Source organism: Hippichthys cyanospilos, chromosome 12 (assembly GCF_059441005.1).
Source record: "Hippichthys cyanospilos isolate Australia breed blue-spotted pipefish chromosome 12, RoL_Hcya_1.0, whole genome shotgun sequence".
Taxonomy (NCBI): Eukaryota; Metazoa; Chordata; class Actinopteri; order Syngnathiformes; family Syngnathidae; genus Hippichthys; species Hippichthys cyanospilos.
This window is the reverse complement of record NC_142380.1, coordinates 12,224,985-12,247,237: the sequence shown is the minus strand read 5'-3', so window position 1 is coordinate 12,247,237 and position 22,253 is coordinate 12,224,985. Positions and strand designations below refer to the sequence as shown.

The window sequence follows — 22,253 nt, the reverse complement described above, 5'->3', positions numbered from 1 at the left end:
TTGTTCATGACCCCCTCTCTCTCTCTTCCTCCACTTCCCTCCGCTTCTTCCTCACATCCGCATGCAGCATCATTTGAGCTGCATATCGTCGCCGACTGCTGTGTGCAATCCAAACACAGTTTTTCCCTTCAATGAGGTTTTCTTCCTCAATCCAATACAGCTTGTGAAGGGAAAATTCATCGCGCGGTAATCGCCACGTACAACCAATTGTTTCCAATAGACGTACAATCGAGAAAATCCAGGCTTTTAAAGCCCAGGAGGGTCTTCAATTCCCCACTCCTTTCCCAGATCCCATTCTTCTTTACCTGCCACATATGAGGAAATCCTGGGAAATGGAGACCTTCATTAGATCCAACAAATGGAGCCAATTCTCTCCCGGTATACTCTATTAGCTCACTTATTAAGTAAATACATCACTTACAGTATATTTTACAGCGGCAGGCTTGGCCTTTGCTCTCAGAGAACACACACAGGAAGGAGACAGGGCGCGGAGATTGTCTTAATAATTTCCGATTTTTTTTGTCTTACTTCATCTGACCTGGCAGTGTGCCCTCTCACGCAGAATAATGGGAGCTAAAGCCCCCCCGCCCCCCCGCCCCCCGTTTTTTTTTTGCCCAGCCATCAGTGAGCCACAAAGTCGCAGAAGAGGAAGTGATTTCCATGTTAATAGGAGCTTTCCCCCCTTTTCTTCTCTCCATCAGTCCAGACTCACTTCCCGTCGGTTAAACACATACACAACTCCACTTGTTCAGCGGTCCTTGAACACTCACTTCTTCTGCTCCTTGTGCTGCAGTTACCTTTTATCCTCTTCTCTTCTTCTTCCCCCTCCTTGCACTCTCTTCCCTCTGTCGAACTTGATGAATGGACTTGCCAGACTGAGAGCAGCACATCCCAATAGGGTATTCTGGCCCACTGCAAGCCGCTTTACGTCATTGTGCATTTGGGTGGCTTTTCACCCCGTGTATTTGATTTCAATTAACCTGCCTTTCATGTACTGTATTTTTCCTCAAATCTGTAGAATTGGCTGAAATTGGCCACATGCAGTGGTGCAGCATGGGGCTGTCTGAGCCCAGGCTGATTCAAGCGTTTGACCCTGAGCCCATGTAGTTGCTTGGGTCTCCTCCATCAACCCCTATTGAATGTTTTTGCCCTTGTAGGGTTATGGTGTACGTCTTAATGGCGTTGGGGAAAATGGAAATGAGCCCAAAAAGTCTGGAGTTGACATCTGCAGCAAGCCACATCACCGATATCTGTGGTTAGTGATGGTCAAAATGTGGCGACGCTTTGAAATGTATGTCAGGCAATTCATTCCTGAATTATGTGGTGAATTTGCACAATTTCATTTCATTCAGGGCTTTTACACAAGAGAATAATGTGGATCCAGATACGGTATTTTCCGCACCATAAGGCTCAACTAAAAGCCTTCGATTTTTTAAAAGCTGACGGTGCGCCTTATAATCCAGTGTGCCTTATATATCGATCATATCAATATGCTGACTGCCTAAACAGCTGACTTCACTAATCAATGAGTTGACATTCCCTTGAGCGAAGCTCCAGCTAGTGGATACATAACAGAATGCAAATGTAGCCCAAGTATCACTGTAGCTTTTGATTCCATGCGTCTAATAATCCTTATATGTGATTTTTTTTTTTCTTTTTAATTAATATGCCATTCATTCAAGGTGTACCTTATGATCTGGTGCGCCTTATAGTGCGGAAAATATGGTATATTTATTTTGTCATAGCCTATCTGTCCCTCAACCTTGCCTGTCCTGAAAATATGTGTTTTGGAGGATATAATTCACGGTTGTCATAACTGTTGTTATGAGTTGTGGTTTCCCAAGGGGACCGATTTTAATAGTAAGAACTCGTCTTACCATAATGTATCCTGTGCTTTGTTGGTGATGCGCTTCATTTTGATGCCAGTAAAACGTTTCTTTTTCATTATTAGTGATCGCAACAACATTAGCTTTTTAGTTATTATTTTCTTGTGATCGGTTGGCTTTGGAACAACGTCATGTGGACACAGGGTGAGAGTTGTGGCTTCAGTCAACGATACGTTTGCCATTTGTTGAGGGGGAGAACAAAGAAAAAGTGGTAAATGACTCCAAACCATTGTGCTAAGAGGCGTAATTGTTTTCATTTTGAAATCCTAAATTATTTATACATTTCTCCTCTTGGGATTAGAATACTGAAAAATATGTCCTTGCTTGTGACCTCTATGCCAACTGAACTCACACACAGAGGATTTCTCTCACCACCTTTTCCTGCACTCTTGACCCTCTTAACCAATCCCATTCAAATGGGAAACCATGTCTCTTCCCTCGGGGTATGCTTAGTGGCTCCATCCATTACAAGGTCTCAGTCAGTAAAACAGCAGTGGGTAAACCCCTTAGCTCAAGGGGTGCAAAACCATCTCCGTGCCGCATCCTCATCCTTTAAACATGCTCTAAACGCTGGCAAGGCTAAATATTCTTTTGCTCTTTTCTCATAAATCATAAATGCACGTCCATGGTGTAAACATATGATTATTCAGTGAATTGCTGTACAGTGAACTTTGAGGGCTTGGAGGATGCAATAGCAGTCTGGGCCCAGTGGGGCCTGCAGTCGTCATTGGCTTCCAGCTGTTTACTGTGACAAAGAGAAAGTGACTACTATGTGCATTTGAAAGTTTCGGAATGGAAATTGCAAGCTGTAAAAAGGATTGACCGTCCTGAATATAACCTCAGAGTAAATCGACTGCGATGGCTCTTGCAAACTAATCAAAGATTCAGCAACTTGACATGATGAAGCAATCATGTTTGTATGTACGGTAAGTAATTCATCTCTCTGAACACTGTCTCTTGCATCTGTACATTTTTTTTCCTGTTTCTCTAGCTATTGTGCCAAGGCTCCCATGTGGTATAACATGTTATAAACCTTACACTCTCATTTAGACATTTCAGTTCTGTGCATACTCAATTTTCATGAAAGAGAGAACAATTTTAGATAAAACACAGTAACAGAGTCAAGATAGTTGGGAAAATACAAACTAATTTAACATGGTAAATGTATGTTTTTTTTCTCCATAAATACAAAGAAAACATTTATTCATCACATCCTGTGTTATTAATGAAGTGACAATGAAACCAGCAGCTGTTTTAATTTGGCCAAAATGACATCTGCTGCATGTTCATTCTAAATGCATTTAAATGGATACAAAAAACTTTGTTATCAATGTTCAGCTGTTAAAAAGTTCATATTTTGTCAGTAATTCATTTGATAACTACAACGAATTCCATGTAGGAGTAATAACTTAAAATAAATAAATAAATAAATAAATAACCCTGGCAACTGAAAATGACATCGAGGGCCCAATTTTCTGGGCTCAATTTTCAAAAGACTGGCGCAGAGCGCAGACATAAATGTGTCATAAATTAGTGAAGCTTTCTTTCTTTTGACATTTTACCAGACTTTGTGCATGGTAAAATTGGGTGCGTTGGGACGTTTGTGCCATCGCACATGATGGTGGGACAGAAGCAGTCAATCCTGGCGTTATCACTGCTTGTGCATTAGAAATTACAGCATGTGAAGCGCAAGAGAAATTTAACGTTGCAGAAGAAGAAATGGACTCGCTAGTCCGCTTATGACATTGGCACGCATTCGGGCGTCACTGCATATTATTGTATTGTTATTTTTGTTTTTTTGAAATGATATTGATTGTAATTTGTTTAATTTATTGATTTATACCAATCGTATGCATTTAGTTATTGTATTCAATGAATTACCGATAATTAAATTCTGCAAATGTATACATTATTGTACAATAAAATAATTCATGGGGATTGAAACATTTTTGTCAAGTGAACTGACTGACTGCGTGTAATGTAATACTGCCTCACTGCCCTGCTGGTCTGTTATGAGGATATTTTTTTAAATGATCCATCCATCCATCATGATCATAAGTCTCTCATTGACCTGTATGACCCAAAAATAAAATCTCCTTTACTTTCAGTCAGGCTGGATAAGGTATGATTTTAATCAATCGTAATCAAAGTAATAAATGACCGAACATAATTAAAAAGCGGACTTTACACTTGAAATTCCAATTTATTACAAATGGTAAGAGGATCCCAAAGCTTTCTTTCCTCCTTGTGTGATCTCTTGCAACTACAGGGCTGAGACTGGCACCATAATGATCATGCACACATTTTTATGCCGAGTGCACGGGTACCCAGTTGACCGAAATAAGGCTCCGCTGTCGTCCGTGTTTGGTCATGTGATGTTTGCAACATGCGCCATACTTGGTTGTTACCTCACCCTGAGCACAGGTGGTGTCGTTTTCTGTCAACAGCAAGTGGCAACGTGTGTTTTAAAGGTATCAGTTGTAACATATGGAGTAAGTAAAAATATAGAGTATAGACAATGCTGAAAATAGCTAAATAGCTAAATTAGTAAAGCATCCCTTTAATCCTCAATAGACTAATTTGATTTTGGTGCCTTGAGACAGCAACGTTGCCATTATAAATGTATTGAGAATTCCTACCCCTAATCTGGTCAAATCAGATTTAGTCTATTGGCTGCCTTCAGGTGAAACGCCACCTTGTGTTAATTGAGCTCAATCGCTGCATTTGCTTGCGTTGCAAAGTACAAGGGAAAAAAACTGACTGCTGTGATCTTTAAAAAGGTTGCCAAATTTCTTCTAGCTGTTGCTTAGTTTGCAGTGTTATGATGATTATGTCGATAACAATTAGGTAATAAGCAATCATTTCCAATAATTATAATTCTTAATTACGTTTCACATCTTTAGAGCTAAGTTAAGAGATAAAAAATAAAAACTAATTAAAACAGTGATTGCTGGTAACAGCATACATTTTAATCCTTTCAATTTCCCTGTACAGTATGTCTTTCCTGATATGCATTCATATTTAATACCAATTTCAGTGCTTTTGGCTTTAATAGATGACAGAATCACTACTACAAACACAGCCATTGCTCTCTCTTCCTTTCCGTTATCCTCTTTCTCTCTCAGTCGCAGCCCGGTGTTATATTTTCTTCCTTTCAGCTTTCGCCAGCATCTCTCTCTTGCGCGCTTCTTTTCTCGCTTCTCTCAGGTGGAGGCAGAGAGTCTAAATGGTTTAAGCCTGTCACAGACGGTTCTTTCTCCTTTCTTGGTCACATCAGTCACTCATTCAGTCAGCCATCCTGCCACTTTGTCATTTAGCGTCAAGGCCCTTCTGAGCCAGTCAGGTTTTTTCAAAGCCTTTTAGCCATCCATCCAAGCGTTCATCCAGCCATCCATTCATCAGCGCTTGTGAAGGATGGCAATGCGATGAAGTAAAGTGATTCAGACATATAAACTGATTTTACATCTTCCATCATTTTGTCACCCGTAGTTTGCCGGTTGTTGACATTCTAACACAATCAATATCAAGAGAGAAAATCATTTGCGAAGAGTGAAACTGTCGACTCCAAACCTGAGTTTTGGAATGTAACCGTATCAAAAAGGTTTTAGCATTAATCAATTAACCACTGTTAATACTGCAATATTCTCTTCCTACCTTATACTTACAAGTCATTATATATTATTCTGCTGAAATTCACTCTATTTATCTGTGTCCATGGTAGTCAACTGTCATCAACATTTGTTTTGAATGACTCAGTACATTTAAAAGTTTAACCATCATGTCCATCACTAAAAAGCTCCGTCTCAGGATGTCTTGATGCTTTTTATGCCTCTTCATCTCTTGAACCAATCAGTTGGTAAATGGCGTCAATAACGACACAAACTTAAGCAACTTAAGCCCACCTGAACGCTTATTTATGTTACACTAATGGAAATAATTACATATATTTACATATATTTGTACATATCCTATTTAATCCGACTTCCTCACACACTACATGTTTAACGTATGTGTAACCTTGGCCCCTTTATTGTACATTAAACAAAAATGTAATAAATTTCTCGGTAGTGAACTTTAATAATAATAGGAGCTGGTTAAGAACTTAACAAGAAAGTTTAATTAAAAAAAATAAACAAACAAAAACATCATTAATAGCACAAATGATTCAAAATACTATACTATGAATCTAAAAGTACTTGTTACCTACTGGAAGTATCAAAATAATCAAAATTGTGCCTTGCATTACTGTGACATTATTTGCTCGATTACGCAATGTAGTCTGCTCGGGGAAGTGAAAAGAATAAGAATGTCATTGTATGGTATTACGATGCATATGACAATAAAACTCTTGACTTTTGAATCTTTTGCAAAGTGCATTTATATAGATAGACTGGCAAGGTTTCTCCGTCTGGATGATGTAGTTGACCACACATGTGACATGACGTGGTTGTGGATCTGTGACCCTCTACACAGCTTGTGAATGTCACATGACCAAACTCAGAAGAAGTTAGGCCTGAACAATTGACAGTAAGGGTCAAAATGTCCCTCCCTCCAGAGACTGATTTTTGCTGCATAATTCATATTTCAAAAAACGATTATTAAGCAGAAGGATATGTTCAGACTATCGTTGTACTGACAGAGAACATATTACTGTTAAGAACTATTTTTTCCTTGACTTCCCCTTTAAAAACGACAGAATATGCCCACACGTGGCAATAGTTAACTTGAAGTCACAATCCATTTAAATTTCTTCAGTTAGAAAGCAAACATTCTTATCTCAACAACATTCAATATTCCTGCTTCTTATGGGAGTTACATTGGTACATCAGAAAACATACATACCCTCTTCAGTATTTTTGGTCCCCCTTTAGGGTCACTGGCCAGTTAAACAGACTTGAAACAACCTTAGTTTAACAACCAAACCACCGCAGTGTACCGCATATTCTTTTGTTTCCACCACCTTACGCTTATCGTCTCAGGTAAAGATTCAAAAGAACTCCTGCTTACTTAGGATCATGAAATTCAATTTAATGTGGCTGTTAAATTAAATGGGTATAAAAACTATTATGTAAATACATGCATTCGCTGACTAATGGACATACAGAAGCACACTACCATTTTATCCTACTCTAGTGATACCAGAAAAGAGCTCAATAATGGCTAATGACATACTTTTTAGCGCAAGGCAAGATAAATAGCAACAGGTCATGTTTTATATTGCTTTGCTTGGAAAATGAGAAAGAAAAGTGGCTCTCTTTCATTATTAAACCTAATAGCAGTGCGATAGAAGTCAGTGTCTTATCCACACTCTCCACATTGCAGAAATTAAATCATGTCTGGGCAGAGAATCTAGTTGTCATCTCTCATTTTTCCACCCACCCAACACCCAACTCTGATGCCTCAATCAGAGGCACTCCTACCCTCCTTCTTGCCATCTTATTGCCCTTCTCCTTTAAGCCACTTTCTGGACTCGCCATAAAGAAATAAAAGCTTTTTCTTCAACCCGTTTTCAGATTACTTCATATGTGTTAATGTCTCATTTTGAATTAACTTCAAGTATCACAAGTAAACTCGTCATTCATCTCCTTTCCAGCCGTTTTACGCCATGTTCAATTGGTGTATCAAAATGGTGTTATTGTTGGTGTTTTGAGGAAGAACAGTTTTGGTAGCCAACAGTTTTCAATGAAAGCCATTTTATGTGTGATAAATGAAAATAGTGTGGCTAACATGCCGCATATGTATATTTTGTTGCCTACAAAATATATGTGCCATGTGAGAAATCAGTCCAACGTCGACCCTAAAGCATAATGCTCAACACGCATTTTATACTCTCACCCAGTTTAAGGTTTATGCTATAATTGTCCTAAAAGAACATTGCGTTATTGTTTTCTTTTTCTTAATTAGTGACTGTTAATACACCAGAATGGAGAAATAAACTAAAATCAGTATGAAATGAGGGCACTGTGTAATGATCTGCACACTGTTACTGGACTGGGGAAACAAGGAGGGATGGATTTTTTTTCTGTGAAAATCTGTCTGTCTCTCTCTCTCTCTCTCTCTCTCTCTCTCTCTCTCTCTCTCTCTCTCTGTCAGTTTTGGGTTTTGTTTAATCTTTCTTCTTCACATCTGGAAATACACAGGATGAATCCGGGCCAATTTAAAGTTCGCTGGGCCAGTTGTCATGTGTTTTACAATGGAGGAGGTGTAACTGTTGACTCCTGTGTGTCTACATATCATTTGACATGATAAATGTAAACGTTTTGTGGAACAAAACCATGTTTGTGCAGTTGTTTAGGCTATCATTCAGTCAGTACAGTATGCACATTTCATTGTAAATTTTGTGTGTCTGTATATATATATATATATATATATATATATATATATATATATATATATATATACACTCAGAATCATAAGAATTTAATTTCTTGGCCTTTCATGTCATTTTCAAACGAAACTGCAATGAGTGCATAGAGTCTACGTGAAAATGAGAAATGTCCTCTTTTTGATGTTGTGTCCGAATACAGAGTGAGGGACAACATTCAAAGTTTTCCTTCTCTGTGTATATAATTATAGGTGGGCTCAATGGGGATTAAAACTTGAGGCATTGCATCAGTATGCCGACGTGGTTTTCTCTGCGCTGTTTTTACCTGCGCAACAACGGAAGCGGACAGAACCTAGTCACTCTCCATTTCTATCTTCTGTGAGATTCTATCTGAGACCTGTACTGCTTCTGTGTGCCAATGGGATAGAGCTCCTTGGCTGTCAATCAGCTTTTTACCATTTATCCTCTTGTAGCCAGCCTCTTTCTCCTCCAGTTCATCGCAAGTGGAAATGATGTGTGACTTCTGTTAGAAATGGCTTTCTCCTTTGAGAAGAAAGCTGATAATTACTACGTGTAACCTCTTTTACTTACACTACTGGTTTTGGCAATGCTCTATCAGTGTTCCCCATAAGTGACAAGTGTGTTTGTTGGAGTGACAACAGGCTCTTCACAATCTCTGTGTAACTGAGAGCTATACAATTGCACAGATCAATAGCAACCGCTGTCTCTGTCATGTAAATAACTTTCCTAATTTGCAATCTCATTAACAAAAGGCATGTTATTTCGAGTTGTTTGCTATCCAGCCGTCTGATGCGATGTCAGTCCCAGATGGTAAGCGTGGCAATCATACCACATAAAATGCCATTTAGCACTGATTCACTGGCACTGACTGTCCTTTTTTCAAGCACACTGTGTACAAAAACATTCACTCAATTAAAGATTGTGTGATGTTCAACATTCACATGAAAAGAACATAACGATTGAAGCAGAATTAAATAGCTATATAAATATATACAAGCCCATTCGTATACGATTATAGAAATTCCCCTCCATCTGTTCAAAAGGGGAATCATGGCCACAGGTGTATTTCCAGGCATTCACCCTGTTTGGACACAAGGAGGAACAAGTAATTTACTTTATTATGCTATTATGCTAAACTAAACAGAAAGAAAGAATACTGTCAAGCAGACATCACTCAACTACTATGACCTTGTAGAATACTATATTGAGAAGGAAAGTGAGTATGTGATTAAAAACACTGCTTTACCTCCCACAGCAACTCTACAGAATTAATTTCCATCCTGCTGATCAACTTGAGAAATGCCTTGGTGGGCTACTACTTGCTTTTTGTTTGCTTTTTTGTTTGTTTTCATTTGTTTTGCATGGTTATTTCGCCTTAGTTTTCCAGATGATATCTTACAGAAGTGACACTATTTTTTAGGAGAAATAAATTGTGAAATAATATTATTCGAGCAATGCACCTCTGTAATAAAGAGAATGCTAATTTCCAATTCTAAACTAAACGTAAGAAGTAAGAATGGGCTTGAAGGCCTCTTCATACTTCTACATGTTATTAAGCGTTCCTCTCAAACAGTCAAGCAGCAATTAAAATAATCAAGCAACATAAAAACATGTTAATTCTCAAATCAATTAATTTATGTGCTGGGATAACTAAAACAGGATTACGTGGGTGTCTTATCCATTTCACATATAAGCAGCAGCATTTCCTTTTCGGCTTCAATCGATCCGATACGCCATGAAATTGTTCATCTGATAGATGAGGTTTCTCTTTCTTCTGTCGACTGCTTGTTCCAATATGCAGAAAGACACGCATCCTCTCTGTTTGGAACAGACAAGTAAGTCAACACCGCATCTTCCTGAAATCGAGTTCTGCTTATGCTCAGCAGGTTCTTTTGGTGGAGTTTGTCTGTTTGCCAAATAATTACTGAGTCTCAGGAAAAACACGGCTAACCATGAATCATAAACATCTTGAGGCAGATTCAGAATTTTGTTTTTCTTCAATCCTGTTCATTTTTAGGATACTCTTATTTGAATATTAGATGGACATTCATTAAAAACATGACATATTAGGAATATTCTGCTTTATGTGCGATGGCTTTTAAGAAGCATGATAATCTTTTTCCTGCAGGTGATTTATGCTTTCCCGCTGTGATCTTAAAATGCGCTGTTGTTTGGTTATGCATTTGAAAATGTCACCTGGCGGATTACTAAATTATCATGTAATGTGACCTCTAAAGAAGCTCCTTGTTCTTGCCTGAACCTGCCATTTTGAGAATGCATTAGTCACAAATTGTGTAACATGTCAGACTAGAGCAGTGCTTCTCAAAAAGCGGGGCGGGCCCCCATGGGGGGGCGCGAGGTAATGCCAGCGGGGGCGCGGATGACCCCAGGGATAAGGCTTTGTTTTTGTCATGTGAAGTGTAATTGCAATAAAATAAAAATTTACTTTTTTTCTTTTTAATGCTTCAGGCACTTAGTTTTTTTTTCAGTTTTAGACTAAGCTGTATCCTGTATAAACACTGTAAAAAATAATGAACAGTTGTTGAACGTTGATTTATATTGTTTGTTTCTTTTGTAATGTTAAGAAGGATACAGTTTTAGTTATACCATTTTCGTAGATAATAATCTTATTCATAGTCAGCACATCAAGTGTGTGTGTGGGGGGGGAATGGCAAAATATAATTGAGAAGCACCAGAGTAACCAAACAAGAAAAACATTTTTGAAAGGACAAATTGTTTAAAAGTATTCATTCTTGTGCAGATCCAAGTACTGAAAATGTTACTACCAAAAGAGATTAATGAATAAATCTAATAATTCACGTACTTTTTTCTTTTCTTTTTTCATAATTTTTTGCCACAATTGTTTTACGTAAACTGTATCAATATATTGTTGTGACTTAGATAAAGATCTGTTCACATTATGACAAATTTATTAAGAAATCCATGTATGTCTGAAAGTATCACACAATCCAACTCCAATGGCACTTTTTCACTTTTCCCGAGACTTTGTGGGCTACTTTGTGCTTCTAAATGTATGTTTTGGAAGGCACTTTTTTGACACTGCGTGCTGTGCTCCAGTCCAGAAAGCAAAACCCAAAAAGGCATGGTTGGGTGACTGGTGTGGGAGAAAATGAGTGCCCTGACTTTGATTCCATTAAACAACATGGATCGTGTGCAAGTGTCACAAATGTTTTATTCTGAATGAACAGATATTTACCGGGCACATTTCGTAATCGTAAAAAAGCCTGCAAGCTGCAAAGAAACCATGTCTATAACTTCATCTGTGTGTTCTGTCACTGTTAAGTTGTCCCCAAATTAGTGTCCTTATAACGTACAGTATGAATCCTGGTCCTACTGGAAATGTTGGCAAAAACATGGCTCTCGGATATTTGCATTCACTCGGTATTGATCAGAACTTTCATTCAAATCTAATCAATTGGAGAAGGATCCAATAAACATCGTTCAAAGTCGAGAAACTTGCCTTTCAGATTCAATAGTTAAAAAAAAACAACAACAACAGCTACCAAATGCAATGAATGATAATTCATGCTGTTGTGATATCTGAACTGAAATCCTGATCCTCAAACTAAAGCATCTCTCTCAGTGGGCCATCAGATTTACACAGTTTGTCAGAGTGTTTGTTGGCCCAGATTATGGTTTTGTTGAAGTGGCGGCTATCTTTTATTCTGTCAGCTCGGTATGTTTGCGAGATGGGTGTTCTCCCACATTTACAGATCTATTTGACTCCCTCATCTTGAGAGGTAATAGACAACAACTCTGTTTGAATCATCCTGTCTGTCTTCTGTGCAAACCAAATATAGAGTAGTTGTGTTGAGTATTACATCAGCATTTTTTTATGCAAGTAAAAAGTTCAAAATCTTTACAATAGCTTTTATTTCTACTCACCGTTCATACTATTTCAAACCAAAACATCAGGAAAAAACTATCCATTTACACAAAGTTAAGAATAACATCTATTTCTGTCGGCCAACTTCTGGCATCTGTCAACTGGTGTTCTGGCTCAAAACTATGACAACATTCTACAATTACTTTACATTTCTGAAGAACGTCTTGCCGCCCACAAAGTCCATTGTAGCGACTTGCTGAAGGGTTTGACTGAAAAACATAGTGAATGCCCTCAAAAGAATTTGCCAACATTTTGCAAAAGTGCTAAAGCATAATTGCATTTTGTTGTTTTTTAGGGCTCACAGACAGCTTTTCAGATGAACCCTAAACACTTAATTCAAGGCACAGATTAAGTGAAACCAGTGGCGCAGGCTAGCATATGGATTAAGGCATCGGGACATGTCTTACCTTGCATGATTGGGTTGGGGTGATTTACTGCATGCCCAGTATTGTGGATGCATTTGAATACATTAGAATTCTAGAAGAAGCCATGTTGTCTTACGCCAAAGAGAAAATGCCCGCACCACAAAAGCATGAAGCATCTTGGTTCCAGACCAACATGATTGACGTTACAAAGTGGCAAATCCAATCCATCAAACAACATTTCAGAGGACAAATTAAGACATTATACTATATGCTAGAGAAAGATTAGTTCTGAGTTTACAAAAATTTTCAACAGAGATAACCATTTTGGGTTGTCTACGAAAACAACCTTCTGAAAGTCTCGACTTTCATTTACCGGTAGCCCAAACATCCTTCCATTTTCTAGCCACTTATCCTCACAAAGCTCGCAGGCTTGCTGGTGCCTTTCCGAGTTGTTTTCGGGCTGACGGTACATACTGAACTGGTTACCAGCAAAATGCGGGGCACACAGAGACAAATAACCATTCACACACTCAATCACACCTAAGGACAATTTAGTATGTCCAGAACAGCTCCCATGCATGTTTTTGGAATATGTGAGGAAGTCAAAATGCCCAGAGAAAACCCACACGGGCAAGGGGAAAACATGCAAACTCCACACAGGACGGCTGTAGCGAGCTGGAATTGAACTTGGGGCTCTGTGAGATGGATGTCCTAAACACTCTTTTTACCATGCCTGCCTGACCTGTAGCCTAAAGGTTCAAATTGTAATAAAAAGTTAATGAAAATAAGGGATGAGAAGTCATCTTTCTCAAAACTAGGGATTTCAACTTGCCAACATTCAAATTCTTGTAACTTAATCTTTTTTTTTTTTTTGGCTACCCTTGTGTATTATACAGTATATGATTTTGAAGGGAACTGAGAATATAATTTGAATCTATCAATATCTCAAGTATATAAATAACAAATTCCTACAATGTGTTTATGACAATAAACACTTTGAATACCTGTCCATATGTACACATATTTAAATATAGTCCTTAAGTGCAATACCGTTGTCATTCAGTGTTTACATGTCTAGTTTATATTCACAAAAAATGTGGATGCATTGACATTTATGGAAATAAAAACTAATTAGAGGATTTTGAGCATGTTGCTTTTATTGTGAACACCAGTGTAATCTTTTTTTCCACATTAGAGAGTTCTCTTGTTACTTCCATGCTTTAGATGATGCTGTGCAGTTATTGCCAGGTTCATCTGATCATATACATCTTCAAAACATGCATTTGATGTGAGTTTGTTACAGAGTCTTAAACTCCCTACTTTTGTTAGCGTGAGTTTTCTGAAAAATTAACAGACGCCCTTTTGTATACACAGCAAACGGCATCAGAAAATACTCATAATGTGCTTAGCTTCGGTATGGACATTAAACAAACAACTTCAAATCATTTGGCATTAGCAAATTTTGGCCCAATTTATTTGCACGGTTTGTTTTTAGTGTTTAATGTTTTAATTATAGCTTGTTTGATTATAGTGGGGAATGTGAGGTCACTGGCCAACAGACAAACCAATAGCTGCTGCGATCACAAGCTTTTTAAATGCCGACACTCTCATAATAAATAGACTCATTTATAATCTCGAAGTACATTTATACAGGATGCCGGGAGAGAATAAAACTCCGGACCTCCTGTATGTCATTGAGAAGCAAATGCATGTCTCGTCTTCCCTGCTGCCTGTGGGGAATTATGCTGACATTTTAATACAACTTGAGAACGCCAACAGGCTATTGGCAAAACAGGTAGAACTGTGACATTAGGACTTCTACGCTTCATTCTGAAGAAGATGCCCTGCTGTTTTGATGTCACTACACATTTGATAATCATGTTTTTTTTTTTTAATTAAAACAATGAAGAAGTAATAATTTAAAAAATCTGACATATAAATATTAGTTATGAGAAAACATTGAGACACTGTTCTACATAGGCCATAATTGAGGTGGCTTCGGCATCTGGTTTGGATGCCCCCCAATGCTTCGTTGGTGTTCCGGGCATGTCCCATCACCAGGAGGCCCCAGAGACAACCCAGGACATGCTGGCATGGGAACACTCTGTGATTGTCACAGAAGAGATGGATGAAGTGGATGGATAGTGGATGGATGGATAATACTTTTCAGTTCAACTTAATTTGTACTGGGAGTGGGAGTTATTATTTTTTCCAAAATCTCCTTCTTCTTCTTCTTCTTCTTCTTCTTCTTCTTCTTCTTCTTCTTCTTCTTCTTCTTCTTCTTCTTATTATTATTATTATTATTATTATTATTATTATTATTATTATTATTATTATTATAAGTAAGAATAGTAGTAGCAGTTAACTCTAATGTTTCATATCAGCATATTTTTCGGACTATAGGCCGTGACTTTTTTCTCATGTTTTGAGCCCTGCGGCTTATAGTCCAGTGCGGCTCATCTGCATTTTTTCTTGTTGTTGTTTTCTAACAGATATCCATCCATCCATCCATCCATTTTCTATAAATATGTTGGGACGAAACATGCAGGCATGTTCAGTGTGTTAAAGAGAGGATGTTGCTTTTGGCAGACAATTACAAAAACAAATCATTAAAAAAAAAAATCCTAAACTTCATATACCATCTATTTGCGTAAAGATGCTATTATCTTTGGCTTGTAGTCTAGTAGTCTAGTGCGGCTTATCTGTGACAAAAATCAATTTTTTGCATATATATAGCACACTGTTTCAGGTTTGGTTGCTTTAGTACAGCTGAAGTTGACTCATCTGTATTATTTGTTTTGTATTTATTCTAATGCAGCGAATTACCTCTTTATTTGAAAATCAGTTTGAAGTATTGAAACAAAAGACTAATTTTTTATCACTCTAATCCTCTCAAGTATGTAAAATCAAATGCTGTGCTGTGTAAATAGAATTTTATTGGCGTAAATATTGGCTCACAGCAGGTGAGAAGCATCCTTTTGAAACACTTCAACAGATAAATGAGATGTTTAACTCGTAAGTGAGGCGCTAATGAAATTATACATACGCAGCCTCCCTAATTTTATTTCTCATGTCTGCCTCAGGTATGTGGTCCTTTTCTGTTTCTGAGCTGGCCATCCCAGGTGCTGAAATAGGACGTATCTCAGCAAGTGATGCTGACCTTGGGGATAACGCCAAATTGGAGTATACAATCTTGGAAGGGGAGACTGGCGACACGTTTAACATCACAGGTGTAAACCAAGAGGCGGTCATCATACTAAACAAGGTGAGTTTTTTTTCAACAGTGTAGCCTGTTCTATTATCGAACATCTCTTCAGAATCACATGACGCGCGCTCGAAGGTGGTCTCAATTTGACAACAGCATGGACAGTCTCCCTGAATAACTATATAAATCAGTTCATTGCATGAATTATAATCATTATCATTTTAAAAATATTTTAATAGCTGCCCCATCCTGCACGGGGAAGTAGGAGGTACACACTGACGTCTCCATTTGACAACAATGTGGGACAATCTTTCTGAATAAATCAATGAATTGAATGAATTATTATAACTGCCCTCTAAGCAGTACGGGGCACATCCTGGGGAGGGGGGGGTTACAAGGTGATATCTAGTTCCCCACGCCATAGGCAAAGACAACTACATCATCGGCAAGGGGTGATTGTATCCAGTTTACTTGCATGAACGCATGACAATGTCATGTCTCTTTGTGCTTCTTTAATGTCAGACTCCTCATGTGCTGATTTTGATGGTAAATGAGGGATATCGCCGAGATTTGGCTCATTCCATCCCATAATACCACAAACACCTGTTAAGGCTGATTCTATCAAGTCTAGGAACATGGCAAAATGGAGAAAATTCCACCAATCAGAAAGACTAGGCTTTGCGCTAGAGTTGCACATTACACAAAAATGGGGCCCATATTCTTTTGACAGTCAGACAACCACATGGTGTGCTAACATCATGATTTTCAATGCTATTTCTGGTAAATTGTCTGCACACAATATTTTAAGATTCTGAATGAGTAAATACTCCGAAGTGTGTATAATAAAGCAGTTGCTGCAACATTCTGAATACTGAGGATAGAGCAAAAAGTCATAACATTTATAGAAAATAATTCCAAATGGGGTAGAAATATGTTATGACAAGTTACAGCTGCCTTTCAGCCAGAGTTTCCATTTGGAACATTTGTATATGCAGAAGGCAAAATGAAAATCTGCCGTTTCATTCTGGGTTCAGCTGGCTAATAGTTCCCTAAAGTGTAATGCTAGATTATGACAATTTTGAGCAGTCATTTGCTAAGATGGCTGTCACCCCCGATAATCATACCCTGGTGAAGATGTGTGGCTACAGCGGTGTGATGAGTGTAGTCACCTGCTCATTACCATTACGTTTTCTTCAAATGCATACTGCACATCTGTCTCCGGAAGGAAGAGTATGGCTATCATCATCTTCATCATCATGATACATGTATCATATGAACTGAATGGTAAGTGGGAGATGGACTGTAAGAGATATTATATTTCGAGCAGCTACTCAAAAATCTCTCTGACACTTGAAAAAGAAATATATTCACTTCATGCCATCAACCATGTATGGAATCTCAACATGTGTCTTATGCTCACATAGCAAGTATAGAAAAGCTGTCTGATTTATTGCATTTGCTACAAGTCCACTTTTGCGAAACAATACATTGTTCCATCATTATCACTACCACAGTTCCTTTGTCTTGTTTGCTTTTTTTAATCTTCCTGACATATAGCCGAAAGCTGTTGCTCCTAAGATACTGACAGTATAGTATGTAATTCACAGCAGACTACATTAGCTCCTTCAAGGGCTCAAGACTACAACCAATATGTCACAAATATAGCCAACATTTCATTACATGCGGGTAAACATTGTTTTAATGCCATTTCTGCAGTCTGTTAAAAAAAAAAAAAGCTGGTCGAAAATCTTTATCTTTTTCACCAGTTCTGTCAGTCCCATCGTCCTACTCACTTACATTGCAATGAGAGTTTTGTTTGCCTAACTTATGGGCATGCTGGAAACTGAACTTCAAATGTGCTCTGCTCCACTCCCACCTTTTGGCAATTCAGACTGTATTTTAAAAGTATCGTCTTCCAGGTTCAAGGCAAAGCTTGAGGGAAATAAATTCCGGTGGTATTTTGTTGTTGCTTGATTGTTAAATAATCACATAATAGAAGCTCACATAAATGGGAATGACTCAATAGACAGCAATACTGTCTCCAAGCAGAATGTATATGAATTTGTTAAATTGCATGACATTTGTCTGAAAAAGGCATGTAGGTGTATGCAGATCCATTAACACACCTTCAACAATTTAAAATCAGATTTTAATATTTATAAATAATAAGTCATTCTAAAGGCAAACTAAGGAGACTAAAGAAAATGCAAATGTTATAAATTGTGAATATATTTGAACATCATGATTATGGCTCTCTTGACGCATTATTGCACCTTAAATCTATTTCATGTGTAGCACTTAATTTTCAATGACAAGATCATCCTATGTATGTTTTACTCAGGAAAATAGAAATGGTGTTATTTTTTTAATACTACTAATCTGTTTTGGAGCAATCTGAAGTTACTTGCATCTTGAGTGCCCCATTTTCATGGCCAAAATCAATACGCCTGCACAGCTTGCATTGATGTCACTGAAGAAGTTATAGACAATTTGTATAATATTTACTGCTTAGCGTACATTGCTTATTATGACGAATATTATTATAGCAACCAATGGTCAGGTGATAAAACCAGAAGGATATGAATTACCTATTTATCAATTAAGTGCCTTTTATATCACTTACAGTGCATTTTTTTTCTTTCCTCAAACATAAGATGTTTTCAGTTATTTCAACGTAAATAGACCGTGTATAAACAATATTAAATCCATGTGATATTCCTTTGATATGTCTCTGCTCTGTTCAGTAGGATTCATGAAAACAATCCAAACTGAGAGGAGGTTTTGCAGAACAGGATTGTTTTCCACAAATCTCCTTTGAAGTGCAGCAGAGAGTTTGGGAGAGGGCGGATACAGTAAGATATGCTGGAAGAATTGAAATTGAAAGTTAGGCCCGGAGACTGATGAGAAAGAAAAGGGACGGATAAAAGTAGGGGAGATGAGAGGGCTGAGAGAGAGAAGCCAAAATGAGGTCCTGTGAAGCAGTGACAGGACAAAGTGCCGTAACAAGGAGGTACGTGTTAGATAAAACTACAGAGAGACGTCTTAAGACAGAAGGCGAAAGGTGCAGAGAAGCACGGACAAATGACTTCCAGCGAAGGAGGATTACAACGGGAAACACAGTCTGATACAAATGTTCTTTCAGACAGAAGTTACACTGAAGAGGTAGTTTGTCATCAGCAAGAGGCAAAAAAGGAATAGACTGACTATAAAAGTCAAATCATAGTTGGACATTTCACAGGAACCAGCAAAAATTGAAAATAATGATTTAAAAAAGTAGCTAACAATGATAAAAATCAAAATAGCCTATTTCACTCCGAAGAATCTAGTGAGGCATCAGTGATATATTCAATAAAATCCAAGGCTGCCTGTGAATAAATGCATCCAAATCAAGTTAGGATAGGTTTGGAAATTACATTGGCGTAGTAGCTGTGGATGACACATACACATACATACAGTAATAGCATCCCAAGTTAAATTCTTGAATTTTCTTTTGCACAAGAGCCAAAGAACAATATGATGATGGATGCATGAATAGCTTCCTGAAAATTTGGATAGGAAACCATTTCCTGGAATTTACATTCAATGATTACTAGAAATATTTTCCAAGTAGACTAAAACTTGCCCCATAACCATTAGCTACTGAAATGTATCTATCTGTTTCATTCTATCCATATTACTTACTTTATTTTACTTCATTTCACTCTTGGATTAGCGATATCACTTCAAAAGCGGAGCTATTCATTTATTATTTTGGTGCTGAGGTGCATTGGCCAGCCATCAAGGCAAAAAAAATGTGTGCACCACTGGCCTAGAGATACTCCAGGCACAGTAAAGATCCATCATTGGCTTTTATTTGAAAGGTAAGAGCTATGTCTTCCAGTTTGTCAACTGTGACTAGCTGTTGCTCTGCTTTGCTATATAGGCATGAGTAAAAAAGTGTCAATCTCTGCAATGCACCTTAAAGTGTTTCTTACAAATATTTTTATTACCAGAGAAAAGACAATGACTGATATTCACTTGTTAAAATTACGACTAAACTCTTGTAAGCTAACATTTTTTAAAAATAAATTACAACTATTTTCAGAAATTATATGAATGCTACTTTTTTGCCAATTCAACTTTTGGTTTTCAAAATGGCTTGCATTCTGTCAGGAATAAACCCTGGACTGTGAAAGGAGATGGGACCCCAAACAGATAGGTGGCTAACGAAAAACACACACACAGCGTGGAGGGTGAAAAAACAAAAAACCTAAAAGTGCACGCACCGCGGAGGGGAATAGCTACACAGTCACTATAAAAGGGAAAAGTATCAACAAAAGGTGCAAAAGTGAGCAAAGGTGCAAAGTACAACTAAAAGAGTGACACAAAACATCGATACAAAAACACACGCTACCAAAAAAAAAAAAAAAAAAAAACAGGGCAGGCGAACAACTGAAGCAAGCATAACAACTAAAGATAGCAATATAACGAGGGGATACAACTTTCAGGACTATAAAGTACAACAAAAATACAACAGTCCATACAAGACTAAATACTCGGGAACACATGGAATGGCGAGGAATAACCCGGCGCCATTCTTCTGCTCTGGCCGCACTTAGGAAAGGCCCCCGATGACAGATGGGAGACAGGTCTGCGACCAGTGACTCCACCCCCTCAAGGTGGAAAGCAATCTGCCTCTAAAAGCAACATTAGCGGGAGACATACCACATACTTGATCTGTTTGAGACGACATTTTTATGCATTAGCTCTAACAAAAGCCAAACAAAGCGAATAGTCTTTTATTGTGAAACAGATGATGCATTTCAACTTGTTAAGCCTTCAGTTAAGCCAAATAAAGAGCTGCACGTTCCATATAATTTGTGCAGTCAGAAAGCCAAAGTGACGGATTTTAACAGGGATCTTGAGGTGATCCGTGTGCCCTCAACCCCCCAGAGTAGGAGGGGCTTCGAAGCGGAACAATTTGTGTTGCCGCCAAGTTGGCCTTGACCCATGCTTGTCACCTCGCTGCTGTGGGCTGAATCTCTTTAAGAGCCAATCTAAGATTACACACACATGAATTCCGGACACGGCGAGCGGATACGCACAACTACTCAAGCACTGACAAACCACAGGGAGATAAGTACACACAGGCACATAATATGACACACTTGACCTTGCCGCTCCCTCTGTTTAAACTAAGAGGAGGGAGGATATGAGGTGAGATTGGTGGCTTAAGGATGGAAGGGAAGACGCCGCGCGGTACTTGCTCGTCTACCTCACTGAGATGATGTCGGATGGCAGGTGCGTAAGAGACTCGGATTGGATGTTAAAGCAGATTTAGAGAGAAGGAGTTGATGGAAAGAGTTAAAATGAGGTCGGAAGAGTAAAGGAAGACCGCGGGCGGAAGACGACGATCCAAAGATGCATCCGAGAAGCCGGAGGACGACAACGTAGTGAAGACATGGAAATGCGAGGGACATGGAAAAGAAGGCGGGTCATTAAAATCCTGCAAGTCTAGCTGCCGGCTGAAGCCGCCTGCTGCTTATCACTGCTTATTTACTTTCCGTCCCACAGAAACCCCCAGCAACAAAAAACATCTATCTCTCTTCCTATTGCCCTCCTCGCCCTTCCCGCCATCATCGGCCACTGTCTCTATGCATTTCGTTACTCTCGGCCTCTCTGACCGATGTGCCCACAAACATCACAAATGCATGAGACACACAAGTTTAGAAGCAAGCAGATGCAAACTCACAAAGAAATCTTCCAAAGCCCTTCTCCCCATGCTCCCTTGCTCCATGGTCTTATCCGTGCTGCATTTTGTCTACGGGCCATGTCAGACAGTAGGAATTGTTTGTCTGTGACTAAGCCTTATTCGCACGCACGCACGCACACTCACACACACAGCACAGATAAGTATGTGTACCAAACATATCTAATTCATTTGTTACTTCCAGATGGAATATCCTTTTTGAATTCCTAGCTTCTCTTTTGACGGCTAGCATGTTCGGAGCTCATTCATTTACTAAAAAAGCTCGACATATTGCACCTAATTGAGTTTTGATAGAGCATATGAACAAGGCCAAAGTATAAGTGGAAGGTAATTGGAGAATTAGCATAGCCTTCTGTGATGCAATTGCTCCTTGACTTCAGTAGTGCCTTCTAATGGGCTGAGGGAAATATGCAGTGAGTGGGCTCTTGCTCGTTGTTAACGTACTAATTGAGGTTCTTTTCAAATATTCAAAATCCGCAAAGGTTGCGAAGAGCACGATCTCACACATATCAGAAAGATTTGAGATTTGACTCTGCTGGATCGTAATGAATTGCAGCATCATGTCAGCCATCCCAATATGGAGCAATTAAATTTCGTTCTGAAAATTATCATTTTTTTGCTGTAGTAAATAGTCAAATGCCCCTTCTCCACTACACGTAGCAACTTGGCTCACCACCGCCTATCTTCCTATTAATGGATTGATGTCTTAAAGACAGATTAATTCAGTTTGAAATTCCCTACAAATTATGAAAATGGTAAAACGTCAAGACTCTACATGAAAGCATTTCACATTGC

The 22,253-nt window shown here is 38.4% G+C and overlaps 1 protein-coding gene and 1 long non-coding RNA gene across 2 annotated transcripts in view; one reads left to right on the top strand and one right to left on the bottom strand.

Moving 5' to 3' along the window:
- LOC148414883 (uncharacterized) overlaps positions 1-22,253 on the bottom strand; it is an 82,430-nt gene that overhangs the window by 20,151 nt on the left and 40,026 nt on the right. The window lies entirely within an intron of this gene.
- cdh24b (cadherin 24, type 2b) overlaps positions 1-22,253 on the top strand; it is a 106,060-nt gene that overhangs the window by 52,952 nt on the left and 30,855 nt on the right. Inside the window, exon 5 of the mRNA XM_088429248.1 lies at positions 15,588-15,769. Within this exon, the coding sequence (XP_088285374.1) occupies positions 15,588-15,769 (182 nt within the window). The remainder of the gene's footprint in view (positions 1-15,587; positions 15,770-22,253) is intronic.